Source organism: Sander vitreus, chromosome 4 (genome assembly GCF_031162955.1).
Source record: "Sander vitreus isolate 19-12246 chromosome 4, sanVit1, whole genome shotgun sequence".
Taxonomy (NCBI): Eukaryota; Metazoa; Chordata; class Actinopteri; order Perciformes; family Percidae; genus Sander; species Sander vitreus.
Window position 1 is genome coordinate 10,493,605 of NC_135858.1, and position 15,927 is coordinate 10,509,531.

General features: G+C 40.4%; 2 protein-coding genes and 2 non-coding genes across 4 annotated transcripts; 3 read left to right on the top strand and 1 right to left on the bottom strand.

Annotated features, from left to right (window-relative positions):
* Window positions 1-1,463: 1,463 nt before the first annotated feature.
* On the top strand, window positions 1,464-6,699 carry gnl3 (G protein nucleolar 3). Its single transcript, XM_078248151.1, has 15 exons — window positions 1,464-1,560; window positions 1,782-1,840; window positions 2,026-2,166; window positions 2,374-2,493; window positions 2,593-2,673; window positions 2,767-2,902; window positions 3,051-3,154; window positions 3,809-3,959; window positions 4,186-4,273; window positions 4,474-4,651; window positions 4,765-4,907; window positions 5,138-5,274; window positions 5,568-5,716; window positions 5,958-6,027; window positions 6,127-6,699. Exons 1-15 carry the CDS (start codon window positions 1,548-1,550, stop codon window positions 6,225-6,227), a joined length of 1,671 nt encoding a protein of 556 aa, XP_078104277.1. The 5' UTR covers window positions 1,464-1,547; the 3' UTR covers window positions 6,228-6,699.
* On the top strand, window positions 3,507-3,638 carry LOC144517477 (small nucleolar RNA SNORA47). Its single transcript, XR_013501939.1, has one exon. It is a non-coding gene; the product is annotated as a small nucleolar RNA SNORA47 (small nucleolar RNA).
* LOC144517475 (small nucleolar RNA SNORD19) lies at window positions 4,965-5,038 on the top strand. The gene has a single exon (XR_013501937.1). It is a non-coding gene; the product is annotated as a small nucleolar RNA SNORD19 (small nucleolar RNA).
* Window positions 6,700-8,293: 1,594 nt separating the features above from the next.
* Window positions 8,294-15,633, bottom strand: glt8d1 (glycosyltransferase 8 domain containing 1). Its single transcript, XM_078248152.1, has 9 exons — window positions 15,308-15,633; window positions 14,959-15,057; window positions 14,579-14,789; window positions 14,325-14,442; window positions 14,119-14,203; window positions 13,875-13,987; window positions 13,580-13,746; window positions 12,836-12,948; window positions 8,294-11,589 (listed from the first exon to the last, which is right to left on the bottom strand). The coding sequence occupies exons 1-9, from the start codon at window positions 15,321-15,323 to the stop codon at window positions 11,405-11,407; spliced, it is 1,107 nt and encodes a 368-aa protein (XP_078104278.1). The 5' UTR covers window positions 15,324-15,633; the 3' UTR covers window positions 8,294-11,404.
* Window positions 15,634-15,927: the final 294 nt, after the last annotated feature.

Sequence of the window (15,927 nt, forward strand, 5' to 3'; positions counted from 1 at the left end):
ATGTTGTGAAAGTGCTAATCTATGACCTATTTATGACAACTTTTATATTGTTTGCCATATGGCTGCAAATGGTAGTTTAACATAAATGATATTAACCTGTGGTTTCATGGTTACACTTTTTGGGACCAGTGATGCTAAGCACATAGCCTACAAATTTAAAGGCTGGCTGTTTCCTGAATATTTTCTGACAGTCTTAATGGGCCTCTAATAATCTTAACGATGGTTCTCCTTTTTGTGGTTATCATCCTAACAAGCACTCACTGCCAGCTTTGACATTATTGCATGAAGCCCAAACAAGGCATTCTGCATCTTTGTGTGTAAAATGGGCCATCTAGTCCCACATATTTAAACAACACAGTGGGGCATCAATATGATACACACACACACGTGGTCTATTCCATTGGTTCCCAAAGTGGGCTCCGGGGACTCTCAGGGGTCCTTGAGGGTGTTCCAGTGGGTCCCCAGCAACACGGGGAAGAAAATCACTAAAATGTTCACTATAATTCCAACCATAATAACACAATGACAGGATGTACGACTGTTTTGGTCATGGGTTTCATACACTTTCTGTATTAATACATCAAAAAGCAAAAATTCTATCAGATGGAGGACCCTGGGATAAATGGGGGGCCGTCATGTTCTAAATTTATGCCAGTTTAGGGGTCACATCAAAAAGTATGGGAACCATTGGTCTATACTGTGTGTGTATACAGTCTGTGGATTATACACATATATTTTGTAATAGTCTTCAACAACAAAATTGCAGTTACATCTCCAATCAGGTGCATGATCAAAATTCAAAAGTATATAAAATACAGAAAAAGGTAAATACCATATTCAAAATCAAATTTAACAACAAATAAAGCCATTGAAAACTGTTGATACCAGTAATATAGAAAAAACAATATGTGAATATCATGATATGAATATCCAACTACTGTAGCAGATATTTAGTATTAAAAATACTATAATGAAAATGTGAAAGTGCAAAATAATGTAGACTTGCTAAAGCTGTAGACTTGCTAAAATTAGATTACTTTTTTTTTGTATTTTACATCCTAACAAGTCAGGATGTATTAAAATTACTTTTCAATATTATTATTTTATCACCAATTCATTATTTAGTGATAAGGATGACATGACCTGGAGGACTAGCTTCCTTGCACTTGATTACATGTTAAGTTAATTAAACATGTGAAAAATGTATTTGAGGTTCTGAGAATAAAGTCAGAATTCTGAGGAAAAAACTCATACATTTTTCACATGTGGCCCTAATCCTCTTCTGTAATTATTATTATGTTTTAAACATATATTTTTTATATAAATAGATGAAATGACAGCGTCTTCACCATATGTGTCTATGGTCTTCACAGCCATTGATTGAAGTATTGAACTCTCAACGGATGAGCATAAAGCACTCCAGCTCGGCAGGGGGCGAAACTTGCGCTGACAAAGGCGGAAATGACGAAGCATCAAACTCGCTCACTCCTCCACGTGCGAGAGCAGTGCTGTGCAGTCACAGTGGCAGATCCGACCGTAGCTCCACGATGAAACGACCAAGTAAGTAAGCAAGCGCTAATAGCGGTGTTACATTAATATAATGAGCGCCTAAAACTCAAACGTTTAGGGCTTTAATGTTCGGTCAATAAACCTAGCTAGAAAAAATTTAACTATTAATCGCTAACAGCCACCATTATTCAGTCTGCTTTAGCTTCGTTTTTAAGCTAACTATTCAACCGACGTTCACGTGTTTTAACGTTACTTTTGTATTTTGTCTTTAGAGTTAAAGAAAGCAAGTAAGCGGGTCACATGTTCCAAACGCTATAAAATACAGAAAAAGGTAAGTGTCTGACTTTATCCCCCATTACTATAAAGACCGCAGTTTAACTTTTGGACGACGAGGCCTGTGTGAGCGAGATGCGACCGCTAATGTTAACGTTACTGTAATTTTGAACTCGTTAGGACTAATTTTAATGTCTAGCTAGCTATAAGAAAATAGGTTACATTTTGATGTTACGTGTTTAGGTCCGGGACCACACCAGAAAGCTAAGAAAAGAGGCAAAGAAGAAAGGAGTTAGCAAACGAGTGAAGAAAGATCCCGGCGTGCCCAGCAGCGCTCCCTTCAAAGAGGAGGTCCTCCGCGAGGCAGAGCAGAGGAGGCTACAGGTTGGCATCATTGCTCTTCTAATGCACGTTATCACAACAACTAACGCTATCTTCTATACATGTATCACTTTTCAGATTGGCAAAACTCATCTGAGCCCTGATGTTTTTGGGAAACGGGACTGGACAGACAGTGTTTTTAATTGTCCTCGTGTTGGTCTGATATAGCTGTTATACTCATTGCACTTTTTTTTTTTTTTTGTCTCTCAGATTGAAGAAGAAAAAGAGAAAAAGAGACAGGCTAAAATATTGGAGCGAGCCCAAAAGAGGAAAAAGGAGAAGGAGGTCACAAGTAAAGAAACAGAACCCAAGGCCAAGAAGGCTCGGCAGGTAAAAGGCAAACGCTTAAATAATCATCAGTTCAAATTTGTATCACTCTACTGTTGACTTACTTTAAAAAATGTTGGGGGGGGGGTCTTGTTTCCGTAGGATGAGGTTGGAATACAGCAAGGGAAACCATCTCCCCCAGACAAGAACTCAAAACAGTATTTTTGCTCTGAATTAAATAAGGTAAAACTTCCCAGTCCCAGCATGTTTTACTGTAGAAAATGAATGACTTTCACCTGATCATCTTCAGTCTGATCTACCTTTTTACTTTTTCAGGTTATTGATGTATCTGATGTAGTAATAGAAGTCCTTGATGCTCGTGATCCACTGGGATGCAGGTGTCCACAGCTGGAGGAGGCAGTACTGAGGAGGGAAGGCAACAAGAAACTGATTTTAGTTTTAAGCAAAATAGGTAAATGGACACGAGTCGCTGTCATGTTAATTTATAGTCAAGTACACACACACACACACTGATGAGCAGGGGTTTGTGGTCTGTTGTGAATTTCAAAGAAACATGGTTTGTCTGGACTCTAAATGTTATTTGATATTCTGTGTTGTAGATCTGGTACCAAAGGAAAATGTGGAGAGGTGGATACAGTGCTTACAACTGGAGTTTCCAGTTGTGGCGTTCAAAGCGTCAACACAGATCAAGGACAAAACAGTGGTAGGAGGTGCATTTCACATGCAACATGGATCAAAAACGCATGTTTGCAGGTTATAATGCTTTATATAAACACCGTTGAACTCAGACAGATTTTATTGGTCGATGACCCTCTTTTTAGAAACGTGTCAGCTTTTGGATGCATTTACCAACCTTCGTCTCAACTACTAGCTTTTGAGCTAAGGGCTTCTAACCTCTTATTTTGACTAATACATGTTCACCATCCAGCTTTTTGCATTATAATTAGAATTGCCATAGTCAGGATTTTAAATTAATTCCAATGCAAATGGTCGAGGGATCAACTATCAATGATTGGTTTATTACTAAGAACTAGTTTTGTTTATATATCGTAATGAGGAGGACTGAGAAGGTTGAGCAGCTTGTGCTGTGCTGTTATAACTGGTTATAACCTCCAAGAGTAACACACAAACCACTCAATTGAGCATCTTTGTCATGAGCTGATTTGTAGTGCGTTTGTGAACAAAACAAATGTTTTTTTTTTTTTTAAAGAAATATTTACCGATGCATGAATGCTGTATTTAGATTGTGGGAGGGAACTTTAGCCACTTTAAATGCTAACTAAAAAAAAAAAGCCAGTGTGAATTTGTGGATGGTACTTAAAAAGTAATTTTACTTGTCTGGTTTTGTCTTCATCAGCGAGCTAGAAAGCGCACAATAGTGGCCTCCAATGAAGTCCTGGACAGATCCCGAGCAGCAGCCTGCTTTGGAAACGGTTCTCTCACTGAGCTCCTTGCCAGTTTTGCTGGTAACACACAGAATGAAGCTTCACTCCGAGTGGGCGTAGTTGGTAAGCGCGGCTTTCTCCCTACATAAAACAGCATTCTGTGTGACATTCTGTTATATCAGTTATGGATTTAGATGTTGAGTTCTATGAGGACTTAAATTACTTAACTCTGTTATGCAGCTGTGTGATAGATATACTGTATTGATTCTGATTGTGTTCATTTCTTTGAACTTGCTCAAAGTAGATAATCTGAATGCTCATTTTTGATGCAATCTTCTTTTACCGGCAGGTTTTCCTAATGTGGGGAAAAGCAGTCTTGTCAACAGTATGAAGGGGATCCTTGCATGCAATGCCGGCATCAAGAGAGGCATCACAAAGTGAGTACTGAAAAGAAGCATACAACGCTAGCTCTAAACAGCATTTTGTCTGGGCTCCGTATCACAGTACCTATTTAGCACAAGCATTATGCACATAACTGTGGGATTATGTTCATATTGTAATTGACATAAATTTCTTAGGCCCCTCTTTTATGTAACTTACCCCAATAGTCAAATGTTACCTGTTCCCACCCCCTCAGATCCATGCAGGAGGTGCACATCTTGAAGAACGTGAAGCTAATAGACAGCCCAGGAGTGGTGGCGTCACCGTCCAACCCACCGGTCTCCATGGCTCTGAGGAGCCTGCAGGTGGAGGAGGGCCAGGAGAGTGTGCTGGAGGCTGTCAGGACTCTGCTCAAACAGTGTGACCACAGCCAGGTAGGAGGACTTCCCATCACAGGAGAGATTTGTTGAGTATTAGATGGATTTGGGTGTTCCCTAAACGTGAAGTGATTTTATTATTTTCAGGTCATGTGTTCTCATGGTTTCAGATCATGCTTCAGTATAACGTCCCTGACTTCAGAAACTCTCTGGAGTTTTTAACCTTGTTCGCCAAAAAGCATGGATATCTGCAGAAAGGTGGAGTCCCTAACACGGAGCAGGCAGCCACAGCTTTCCTTGCTGACTGGACAGGGTGAGTGTTTGTATTCTCCAAGGATTGGAAAGGGTGGGCAGCTGTAGTTCGTCAGTGTGGAAATGAGGACAAAACGCAAGTCTGAATTTTATTATGAAGACTTCTAATCCAACTCTGATCCCAACACTGTGCCAGGATAACTGCAAATAGGACAATTCATAAAGTAGAATAGGAGTGCTATGTTTTACTTGATCTCACAGAAGTCTGTCTCTGGTTTGGTGTCTCCTTAGAGCCAAGATGAGCTACCACTGTAAGGCACCGGAGAACCACAGCCTCCCCACCTACATGTCTGATGCTGTTGTCGCTGAAATGCGTAACGGTTGGGATCTAAACAATTTGAAAACGGGCAATGAGGAAACTCTGAAAGGTACTAGTGTTTAATTGGATTCTTCGAACAGCAATTTGTTTTGAAGATTGCAGTCTCTTTTTTTTGGTTGTTGCAAGTGTTGGAGCGAGTGGAGGGCTCCAAAATACAATAGCACTGAAGCTCAGTCCGCTGTATCAATGGATCTTCTTAACATTGGGTGTAAAGAGCAACATGGCCTCTTAAGGCCACTAACGGGCTTCAGACTTGTCAATGTACCTTAGCTACTGAAAGAACATTCTTTCACTTCTGTCTGTGTTGCTGAAAACAACTTTTGCTTCTTTTTTTTTTTTAAGGTGTTAAATTCCCAAACCAGGCCAGCAGTGTCAGCTTCATCTCTAAAGGCCCAACTGCAGGCCTGCTGAGTGTCAGTGACGTCTCTGAAGAAAAACCTGGTGCTGCAGCCACAGAGAGAGAAGCGGAGCAAAATGATGAGAATAATGAGGTAACTATAGATGTACCTTTTTTTTCCTTTTTTTTTTTTTTTTTTAACTCAAAAAATGCAGCTGCTTCAAATAATGCTAGCAGTCTAGTCACCTGGAAATGAGGACAAAAATTCAAGTCTTGATTTGTTTATGAAGACTTCTAATCCAACTCTGATCCTGCTGGCTGGACCTTTCTCATTGAAATCATTCTGTGTATCTCGAAATGAGTTTAAATAGTTAAAACATCTGCTTTTCTTGCAGCCTGAACAAACTCCTAAGGAGGCAAAAGAAACTGAAGCACCAGAGAAACCACAGAAGGTGCTACTCAAAAGTAAGTTTTGTTACAAAAATGTCCTTTTTAAATTTACTAAAATCTCCACCTATTTGGTCTTTATTTTTTTTTATTTTTACATCTCGCCTCATCTTCCAGAACAACCCGGCCATGTGCAGTTTCAGTCAGTCCCCATCAACATCGGCCTCTCTGTAGCTACGACAGATGATGCCTATGACTTCAACACAGATTTTAAATAAGCTTTGCCTTCTTTGTCTGGCGGACATGCAGACCTGGATTTGTCAGCGTATACGAACATGCTGACGTAAAGAATCACTGTCAGGGTGCCTTTTGACCACCCCATGACAGGCACGGTTGATTAAGAATCAGTTTGAAAGGCACTGCCTAGTTGAGTGGTTTAAGGCTAGTCAATTATATTTGTGCTTTTACTTCAAACTTTGAATCTGAGACACAGTGGGACAGGACTTATTTATCCTAGAAAACATTTTTCAGTCTGGCTCAATTGAATTGGTGGTCTAGGACTAATCCCTGCTCAGATAATGGACTTCATCTATTAAGTCGTCATGTATATATCCACTGACTCCAAATGTTGTCGGTGAATGATCTCCAGTTTGAAATGTCCAGAGGTCATTTGTAATATTTTGTGTTGATGCAGAAAACTGTATATAGATGACGTACTATAAATGTAATAAACCCTCTACAAAGCCTAAATCTGTTATTCTTACTGTTTTTTTTTCTTTTTTTTTCTTCTTCCCAAAACCATGAAGTAACACCACAACTAATAGTTTAATGCTGTAGCGATCTTTAACCACATCTTTCAAAGGCAGGGTTGGTAACTATTTACAATAAACTATTTAATATTGTTTGAAATGGTCTTTACACCCCGACAGCAATACATTATTGATAACCTCAACAATGGCTCAATTCCATCAAGTGATCATTTCAGTGAGTCAGCATGCACAATACCAGGGTCTCTAAGTGGAATGCAGCCATCATTAATGGTTTTGAATACACTTGTGCTATGATGTGTCAACATGTCTGCTGTGAAAGGTCTATTCTACCACGCCCCCAGGAACCTCGCCGGGCTTTGATGCAAACATGGGCATAGAGGCCAACAGTGGAATTGCAACGTCACATGACGCCCTCTGGCCCAAAGACTTTCCCATTGCCTTTACATGGCGAAAGACGTCTATATCAGCGAATAAATTTTTTGAGGTACATCAACTTGCCAGTCCAAATACTTAAATAGTCCTTATTTAAATCGTCATTTTTTAGTTGTAACATGCACTAATAGCCAAACGTAGTTATTTAACTAGGCATAATGAAAGCAAGCAGACCCACAGGACTGTAACTGGCTGAGCTGCCCTGCAGGTTCATGACAGTTCTCCCAAGTTGCTGTAATAAGAATATAATTCATCATTTGTATTATCTTATAATATATACATCCGAGGGCCATATCAAAGAGTATAACCTCTTTGGCCGTATGCTGTAAAGCAGTAATTATTGACGTCTGTTCCCACATGACCGGCTATTGGCTAGTAGCTAGTGGTAGATAGTAGCACGACATAATATCTCCTTGGTTCTCTTAATACATCCATGGGTTTATTTTGATAAGCATTTGAATGAAGAATAATGAAAACACGTTAGTGAATATTTTGACAATGAACGGTGAGTTTGCCTGTATACTTGTTTCTAAATACACAAGAGACAAGCTCAGCTGGGAGGCGAGGTTAAAGAAATCGCTAGTGCACGTCCATCATGATGTCATAGGCCGCACAATGCAGAAACAGAGGAGAAGATCTGGGTATTTTTTTTAGCTTCATGCGCCACTGAGCAACTCATCGGAATAAACGGGGCTTTGCGTCGAACAATGTTTCCACATCTCTTAATACATCCATGTACTCTACCCCTCCCGTGAACGAGCCTTAGCTCAATGCCGTCGTCGCCACATTGCCAACAGTAGTCATGTTTGTTTTAAAATTCGGTACGATTGGTGATGATTAGGCGTTTGCTTACCGGTGAATGAGACATGAAGTAAAATTGTGCTCCTTTCTCCACTCTGCTCTGAAGCATCGATGCTTGTGCACGTCTGTGGGTGGGTTGGAGCTCCGAGGGGAGGGGTTGGACGGAGCCCTGAGATGCTACTTTCTAATCTTGATAGCTTTTACATTACCAACCCTGGGTTTAATTATTTTACACCCCCTTTCAGGAAGTATTACAGAAAACACAATCTTGGAAATGGAAAATCTTCAAAAATAACCAGGTTCATTCATTACAGATAATTGGAAAAATGACAAGATTCAAATGATAAAAATGTAACTTTTATTTCATGTACTATACAAAGGATGACATATTTACACCAGCAAGGCGAATGCTTTTCAATGTGTATAAAAATCCTGATAGAGATATAAAGCATGGGTATACTGTGCAATTTCTGCAGAGGTGTAGTTTGCTTAGTGGTCTGTATATAAAGTGATTAAAAATAGTTGAGCATGAGAGGCAGTAAGTACAGTACTAAAGTTTTGTTCATTTATGGCAATTATAATTGATAGGTGGGACAACTCAAAATGGCAGCACACTCTTGAACTGTAGTTGCAAGGGATTAACAATTCATATTTATGAAATTGCCATGGAGAATGATGGAATTATAGAGGAAGAGGGAGTTAAACAGCATTTTCTGTCTGTCTTCTTGTGATTGAAATGCTGCACTGAGCACGACCACTGTTAAAAGGATCTGATAAATAAATGTGTGTGCAATAAAGTATGCAACTTTTCCACAGGAAGGATTGAATTGAGGTAATGACATGAGGCATCTGCATGGCTAACATGATTACAATTCAGGCTGAAGTCATAAAACTGAGGGGAACGTGTTTCAAGACACCAGTTTATAGCTGAGGTAACGATTAACTCATTGTATATAAATAAAGTAAATTAGTCGGTATTAAGCTGCATGTAAACATACCTACTTAAGCCATCATTACTTTGACAATGGCTTCAGTTGTAGATGGTCGTCTTGGCATCATGCTGACTGGGTCTGATGCATAGAACATACCCTTCAGATGCAATGCCTCTCTAATTATGTTCAGCAAGTGCCTTAAGGCCGTTTTACAGTTGTGCGGAGGCTCAACGCAGAGCTCTCGCCGTAGCCTACGCAAGTGGCTTGATGTTTATACTTGTGCACTGGTGTGTGCTTCCAGCCGGCACGTGTTTGTGGGGAGTGGGTGATAGAGCGAGGGAGAAGTGAGAGAGTGACGGCGATTAACTTGGGAGCGAGTACCGACTCTAGAGTCATAGTGAGAGAAACAAAAGTGTCTCCCCTGTTCTTTCTGACCATGGTGGGAAATCTGGAGCAGGAAAAGTTAACCCTCTCCTTGATTTCATGTTGTTTATGGAGAAGGAGAACCAGGAAATGAGCCGGGGGAAATGCAACGCTACCAAGCCACAGCCGAGCGTTACATTTTTCGAGAGGTGCGCGTCAGGCTACGGCGTAGGGTCCGGCGTAGACGCAGAGGGGTCTGCGGGGCTATGCCGTTGATTTTACGCACGACTATAAAATGGCCTTTAAACCTGCATTCTATCTAATTTCCAGCAGGGGGCAATTAAACTGGATCCAAAAAGGAGTCAGTTTCTATAGAAATCTATGGGGAAATGACCCTGCTTCTCACTTGATTAATTACCTCAATAAACATTTTCATAGCGAGTTTATGGCCTAAATCACTAGTTGCAAGTATTCTTCAATACAGCATGATCATTTTGTATATTACAGTCCCATTTATTTTAAAATAGACAATAAAGCACGGTAAGCTTTAGGGGCGTGGCTACACGCTGACCTGTCAATCAGGACAGAGGCTTGGCAATGCTAACCATGGCCCTGTGTACATTAAAATACCCATGAACTTGTTTTTGACCCTATCGCTGTGTTTTTACTTCAAAGTTAATTGGAACACTTTGGTCACCTACAAATTAGAGGATGGATACGATGGGACCCGACGGGTTCGGACAGATATTTAGAAATTAAGTTTGGGTTCGGGTCGGTCACGGTCACATCAGCGCGATAAGGCATTTGTTGTAAAATGGTGCTCCGGCTCCTTTAAGAGAGCTGTGTGTGTGTGTGTGCGTGTGCGTGTGTGTGTGTGTGTGTGTGTAAAGTGGGAAGAAGAGAGACAGAGAAAGCAGACGTGTAGATGCGACCGGAGCAGAGTTGGTGGAATAAGTTTAAGTTTTGTACACAGTGTGTGCGGTATCCGAGATAAACCCCAGACTGAAAGCCAAGTTCATTCATTTGCTCGCCAGGAACGGGATTTTAACCCCGAGGTTATTCTTTTTATAACGTCGGACATGGAGGTAACGAGTCTCCCCTGGTTTTCTGACCACGGTCGGAAAACAGTAATCAGGAAAGGTTAACACATTGAACATTTTAAATTAAACAGCTTATTAACGTGCGCTTGTTGCCCCGTGTGCGCAGATGCGCTCGTCTGTTGACATTTCCGAATGCCTTCCTATAATTGCTTAATAAAAGTGGGCTTTCCACACAAACAAACGTACATGTGTCATTAGTATGAGAAAAAAAATGAGATTTTAACTGTGTCGGGTTCGGGCTAGGACATAAATATCTTAATGCCTGTCGGGCTCGGGTCGGGTTACTGCTCTGTCGGACACGGGCCGGGCTCGGACAGAAAAACGCGGCCTGATCCGCACTCTACTACAAATGTCTTGTTCAGCGCCCTGCCAATCAAGCTAGCTAGCTAGTGCTAATAATGGCAACCTTAAGACAAAGTCTGCAGGTTTTCAACCAGCTCACTGCCGTACGTGCAGATGAACAGCACCAGTCCGCGTCTACCTGCTAGTAAAACTCCGTTTAATGACAGAAGGGTTGAAGATTGGCGACTTTCCCTCTTTAGCGTTTAGCTTAGCGTAACGCCATGGTACCATACACAACACTAGCTTAGCTGCGTCATCCTCCCCAGCTCCACCCGTTTGTCCAAATATGGTCACTTCTGGCTTCAAAATACCAAGATGGCAAAGGCCAAAACGCTAACTCCTGGCTTCAAAACGGCAGTCCACAAACCAATGGATGACGCCACCAATGCTACATTATATTATATTTAACGTCTATTCATGAAACACCACTCTTATCATAGGGCGAAAAATGATCTACGACTCTAGTGAAAGTTTCAGGACTAAAGAAATGTGAAAAATGTGTGCGCTCTAAGCATAATACAACGCACTGGGTATAGAAAAAAGGTGCATGTTAGGTGCAAACAAGGGAATGCGAGAGTACACAGGGGCCACATGTTCTTAGGATGACAGGACTGGAAAGTGAAAAGGCCTTACTTAGTTCCTGAGATGCGAGCGAGGCGTAGTCCTGCTGGGTGGGCCTGGCTGCTCGAAAGTTTACTAAAACCAATTTTTCAGTCTAGTTGTCCCCTGCATGTTTTCGCACGGGATGAAATTTTCCTGTGGGGTCTGGAATGAACCACTTGTCCCACACGTCAGAAAAGGAGGATGTTCTCCCCCAGGGCTTGTAGTGTCCATTCCAGTGGAGGAGTTTGGCAGCTTTCACAAACTGGGGGGAGTAGCGATTTCCAGCACCTGTCGTGCCTGAAAAACAAGGTTTGGCCATCATATGATATATGATATATGATATGTCCACTGTATTTTGTGTAAAAAATACTTAAATCATTAAAAACTTTTAACCTGACAAGTTATAATGGTATAATTAAACTGGCAATATGCTTTTACAACAGAAAACTGCCTCATAAAATGTTTTAAACGCCTGTTAAAGCTATAATGCATAGTTTCTGTCGCCCCCCATGAGGAATTCTAAGTAATGACAACAAAACTGTCGGCATGTCCACATGTTACAAGCCTTCTGTGATCTCGCACAGCCCCCACCCCTCCTTTACGCAGTTGCTAGTAGTCAAGGAGGACACGGGGCACTAAGAAAAACATCATGGACTCTTCACAAGAGGTAATTATCTTCACTCGAGTTTCTGCACAGGAAAGTTGCCGGACGACACAATCTTCTGAACACAGCCATACTGAGAAATACAGAGAGAGTTGTTTGGAGCTGATAGTCTTAATTAGCTTTGTAGCAACTCATTTGGCAATGGCTGGAATGTAACGGACGTTCATTAATATCAAAAAGTTACGCACTAAAGCTTTAAAAGGAATAGTTCAACATTTTGGGAAGTATACTTATTTGCATTCTTGCCAAGAGTTACACGAGAAGATAGATACCACTGTCATATCTGTCGAAATGTTGAACCATTTATTTTAAAACTCTATAAGAGCTTCTCAAAATACTACAGCAGCACACGTCTGTATTGTGGATACTGTATGTGGAAGTATCACACTAACCTCCCAGGGAAACAATAATAGGGGCTGCCCGTTTGTAAAATATGTAAAAATCATCTGGGACAGGCCTACTCACCGTCTGCAGGGTTAGAACCAAAGATGCAGAAGCAGCTTTTAGTTTTTTGCACCGCATGAACTTCCTGAGGACTTACGATCTGCCCCAACCTTGTGTTCTTTTAAAGCAAGACTTAAAACTTTTCTGGTTGACATTGCTTTTCCTGAGGTCATTTAGAGATGGCCATTTCTCCTCTATGATTTGAAAGTTTTTTAAATGTACTGTTTTTTGCTTTGTTTTTGATTGTGGAATTTTATGGTGATTTGCTTTGTATGTGTATACTTATGTAAAGTACTTTGAATTGCCTTTGTGTATGAACTGTGCTATATAAATACATTGCTTTGCCTTGAAATCAGTTTGATATACAGCCAATGTTTTATTGACAAAAACTCTTCATGTATTCTAGTTTCCTATCAGTAACTAATCAAAACTTACCAAGGTGCCTGACATGCCACATGGGGTCGATCGTGGAGTGACGTTTGTAGAAAACAATGAGGAGTGGGGGGGTGGTGATACTCTCTGCCATTGTCTTACTGTACAGATCCTCCCTGAGGAAACCAACAAAGAGTCCACTACAATATAATTGTGTACAATTAACTCTACAGTTGGTAACTTTTATAAAAACAAGTTTTAGTCATATTTACTCAAATTGTCACTATATCCTGACAGTAGTACATGAGACAGATAAGCTGTGAAAAAGATGTTCCTCTGCCTCCTCCTAATAGCATTAGCAAGATTCCGCGCCTGAAGAAAAACAGCCAATCAGAGCCGAGGTGTCTCTAACAGTGTCAATCACTGCCTGTGAACTCAGTTCAAACTAACAAACTAGGCAGCGTTGATCAAATATGAATCAATATTCATATTGATTGAGACAGATTGACACTGGGTTAGAGACTCCTTGGCTCTGATTAGTTGTTTCCTTCGGGAGGCGTAGAATCTTGCAAATGCCATTAGGGAGCAAGAAGAGGCAGAGGAACATGATTGAGTCAGTTCAGTAACAAGTGACAGTTTCAGCTAATGTGATAATATAAAAAGTTACCAACTGTAGCTTTAATGAAAAAAAAAAAAAAAAAAAAAAATCAAGATTTTTGCCTTCGGTTTGTCTACATTTGACATAAGAGACTTCCTCATATTAGAGACATATTTATCTTTTTACCGCTGTGAATGTGAGTTACGTACTGTGCGTTAAGTTCCATCCAGTTCTCCAGCTGCCGGGTGATGTTCTGGTTCCTCCACTCCGTCAGGTTGGCGAGGATGACCCCGGGGTTGAAGGAGCACGTGTTGGCCCTCATCCCCAGCTTCTTAATAGCTTCCTTCTTGAAGTCCAGAAAGCCTATATAGTTATTCTATTAGAGAGGATTCTTTATTAAATCAAATGTCGGCATATTCACATAGAAACATTCTACATTATGATACTCTTAATTTTTTTTTTTTTTTTTGCATAACTGAAAAACTCATGCAAGAGATGGCCCACCTGATTTCCAGCCCCTCGAATGATGCCCTTAGCAGATGCTGAATCACAGTCATCAGAAAAGGCAGCTGCGTGTCCTGGTTTGAGGTTGGTTTCATAAAGCTCCTGAATGTCCCCTAATATCAAACAGAACAGGCAAAATCCATTCATAAATTACCATTCCACAGCACATTTTATCTTACAGTTCATTAGGTGCATGTAAACTCATTTTCTGCATGACAAGTAGTCCTTTAAGGTGGTGTCTTACCTTGTACAATGACATCGTCATCCAAATAGATGGCTTTCTCTGCCTCGGGTATGTACACAGGTAGATAAAACCTGGCAAAAGTCAACTGAAAAAAACACCATTAACACAAAGTTCACAAGAGATGAACATTTGGAAAAAAAAAAAAAAAAGAGGAAAAATTATTTTATTTTTTTCTGGGACAGTGATAAAACATTCAGTTGTCTTACTGGTTTGGTAGCTTCCAGTGTCTGAGGATCTTTAGATATCTTCCTATTAAGGAGCTCAGGCTTGAAAATAACTATAGTATATTTGACATTTTTAAGCCGTGTCTTACTAAGCCACTCACTGTTGGTAAAACAGGGAGAAAAAGGTTATGTCAGACAATAGACATTTCACAAATTCCTCTTAGCTAACCTGAAGACAAACCAAGGATATAATGGTATGCATGCTGTAGAAAGACAGACATGCTTCATCATCTTACTTTAGGTGATCCACCGTGTCATTCAGGGTCACTATGGTGAAGACGACATTGGCTTTACTGTTCTGGTAGACACTGTTCATGGCAGCAACCACAGCTCCGAGTCTTTCCACAGCAGCAGTGATGAGGACAGGGATCTCCTCTCCTTTCCTCACCGACTCTTGTCTGAACTCCGGAGACAACTCGGATTCAAAGGGAAGAATCATCCCTGCATCTGGATAAAGACATATTTAGGATTTCACAAATTACTTTTAATGCACTGAATTTGTCTGATTAGATGCTCACAACAGCACATTTGATATTCTGAGGAAAAGGTGTATCCCGTGTGTAGGTACAGAGCAGCTGACACAAAGAATACTTACCCAGCACAAAGATAAACATACCTTCGTTTTCCTTGTATAAAATGTCACTGAGGTTAAGGAGATTTCGTTGAACTATGATCAGGAAGGCCACAGCCAGCAGCAAAAGGATGACCACGTTTACTGAAAGACACAATGAAGAGCTCATTTTAATGATAGATACACAGGCCAACAGTGTCAGCGTGGGAACTGTGAAAGCCACAAATCTGTTGGGAAGTAATGTTAAATGTAAATGGAAGCCAGTCTGCCTCAGTATTAGTCTTACCAGTATCTATTTAGTTTTCCATTCTCACTGTAACGTTTTATCTAGACTACATACATGCTTCCTTCCACAGATATTTAACACATCTATGCTTCCTTCAGATTGACTCACCTCTCCTCAATGTCATGACAACGGTCTCATCAGTTCCTCCGCCTCATTAAAAAATAATAAAAACTGAAAGGGTTGATCTGAGTGCAGCTCAATATGTATTAGCTGGCTAATGAGGACTGAGGAGAACCCGGATTGCTCCTGCACCGCTGCGTGGCGATTTTAACTGTGTTAATATGCCTAAATTTAAAATATATACAGCGAAGGTGAAGTTAGCTCTTCAAAGAAATAAGATAGGACAACAAAAGTAATTTACGCTAAAAAGCCAAACTGCCAACTCAACATCAACAAGTTTATCCGCCATCACAATTGCACGTAGTAATAGATGCCAATGCGTTTGCCTGATTGTAAAATTACGCTTGCTTGCTGTTTTCAGTAAATAAAAATTATTTTAGGTTTAATTTAGTATGTAGTCCTATATGTGATTTAATGACTAGAGATACAAGGTCAAAATTGTATGCTTAAACTATGATGGCCAAAAGTCGCTAGACATATTGACGGGCAGTCATTTAGGCAGGCAAAGCTTTACCTTCTATATACAGTCTATGTACTTTACCCATTTACCCCATCATGACTATTTAGAGATATGTGAACTAGCTTTTTATATATAGAAATACAATTTC

Coding starts and splice junctions, on each gene's coding strand:
- glt8d1 (XM_078248152.1), bottom strand. Junction 13,747..13,874: donor TTCGAGGGGCTGGAAATCAG/GTGGGCCATCTC, acceptor CCTCTCTAATAG/AATAACTATATAGGCTTTCT. Junction 11,590..12,835: donor GTGGCATGTCAGGCACCTTG/GTAAGTTTTGAT, acceptor CTTGTTTTTCAG/GCACGACAGGTGCTGGAAAT.
- gnl3 (XM_078248151.1), top strand. Junction 4,652..4,764: donor AACAGTGTGACCACAGCCAG/GTAGGAGGACTT, acceptor TCATGGTTTCAG/ATCATGCTTCAGTATAACGT. Junction 4,908..5,137: donor TTCCTTGCTGACTGGACAGG/GTGAGTGTTTGT, acceptor GTGTCTCCTTAG/AGCCAAGATGAGCTACCACT.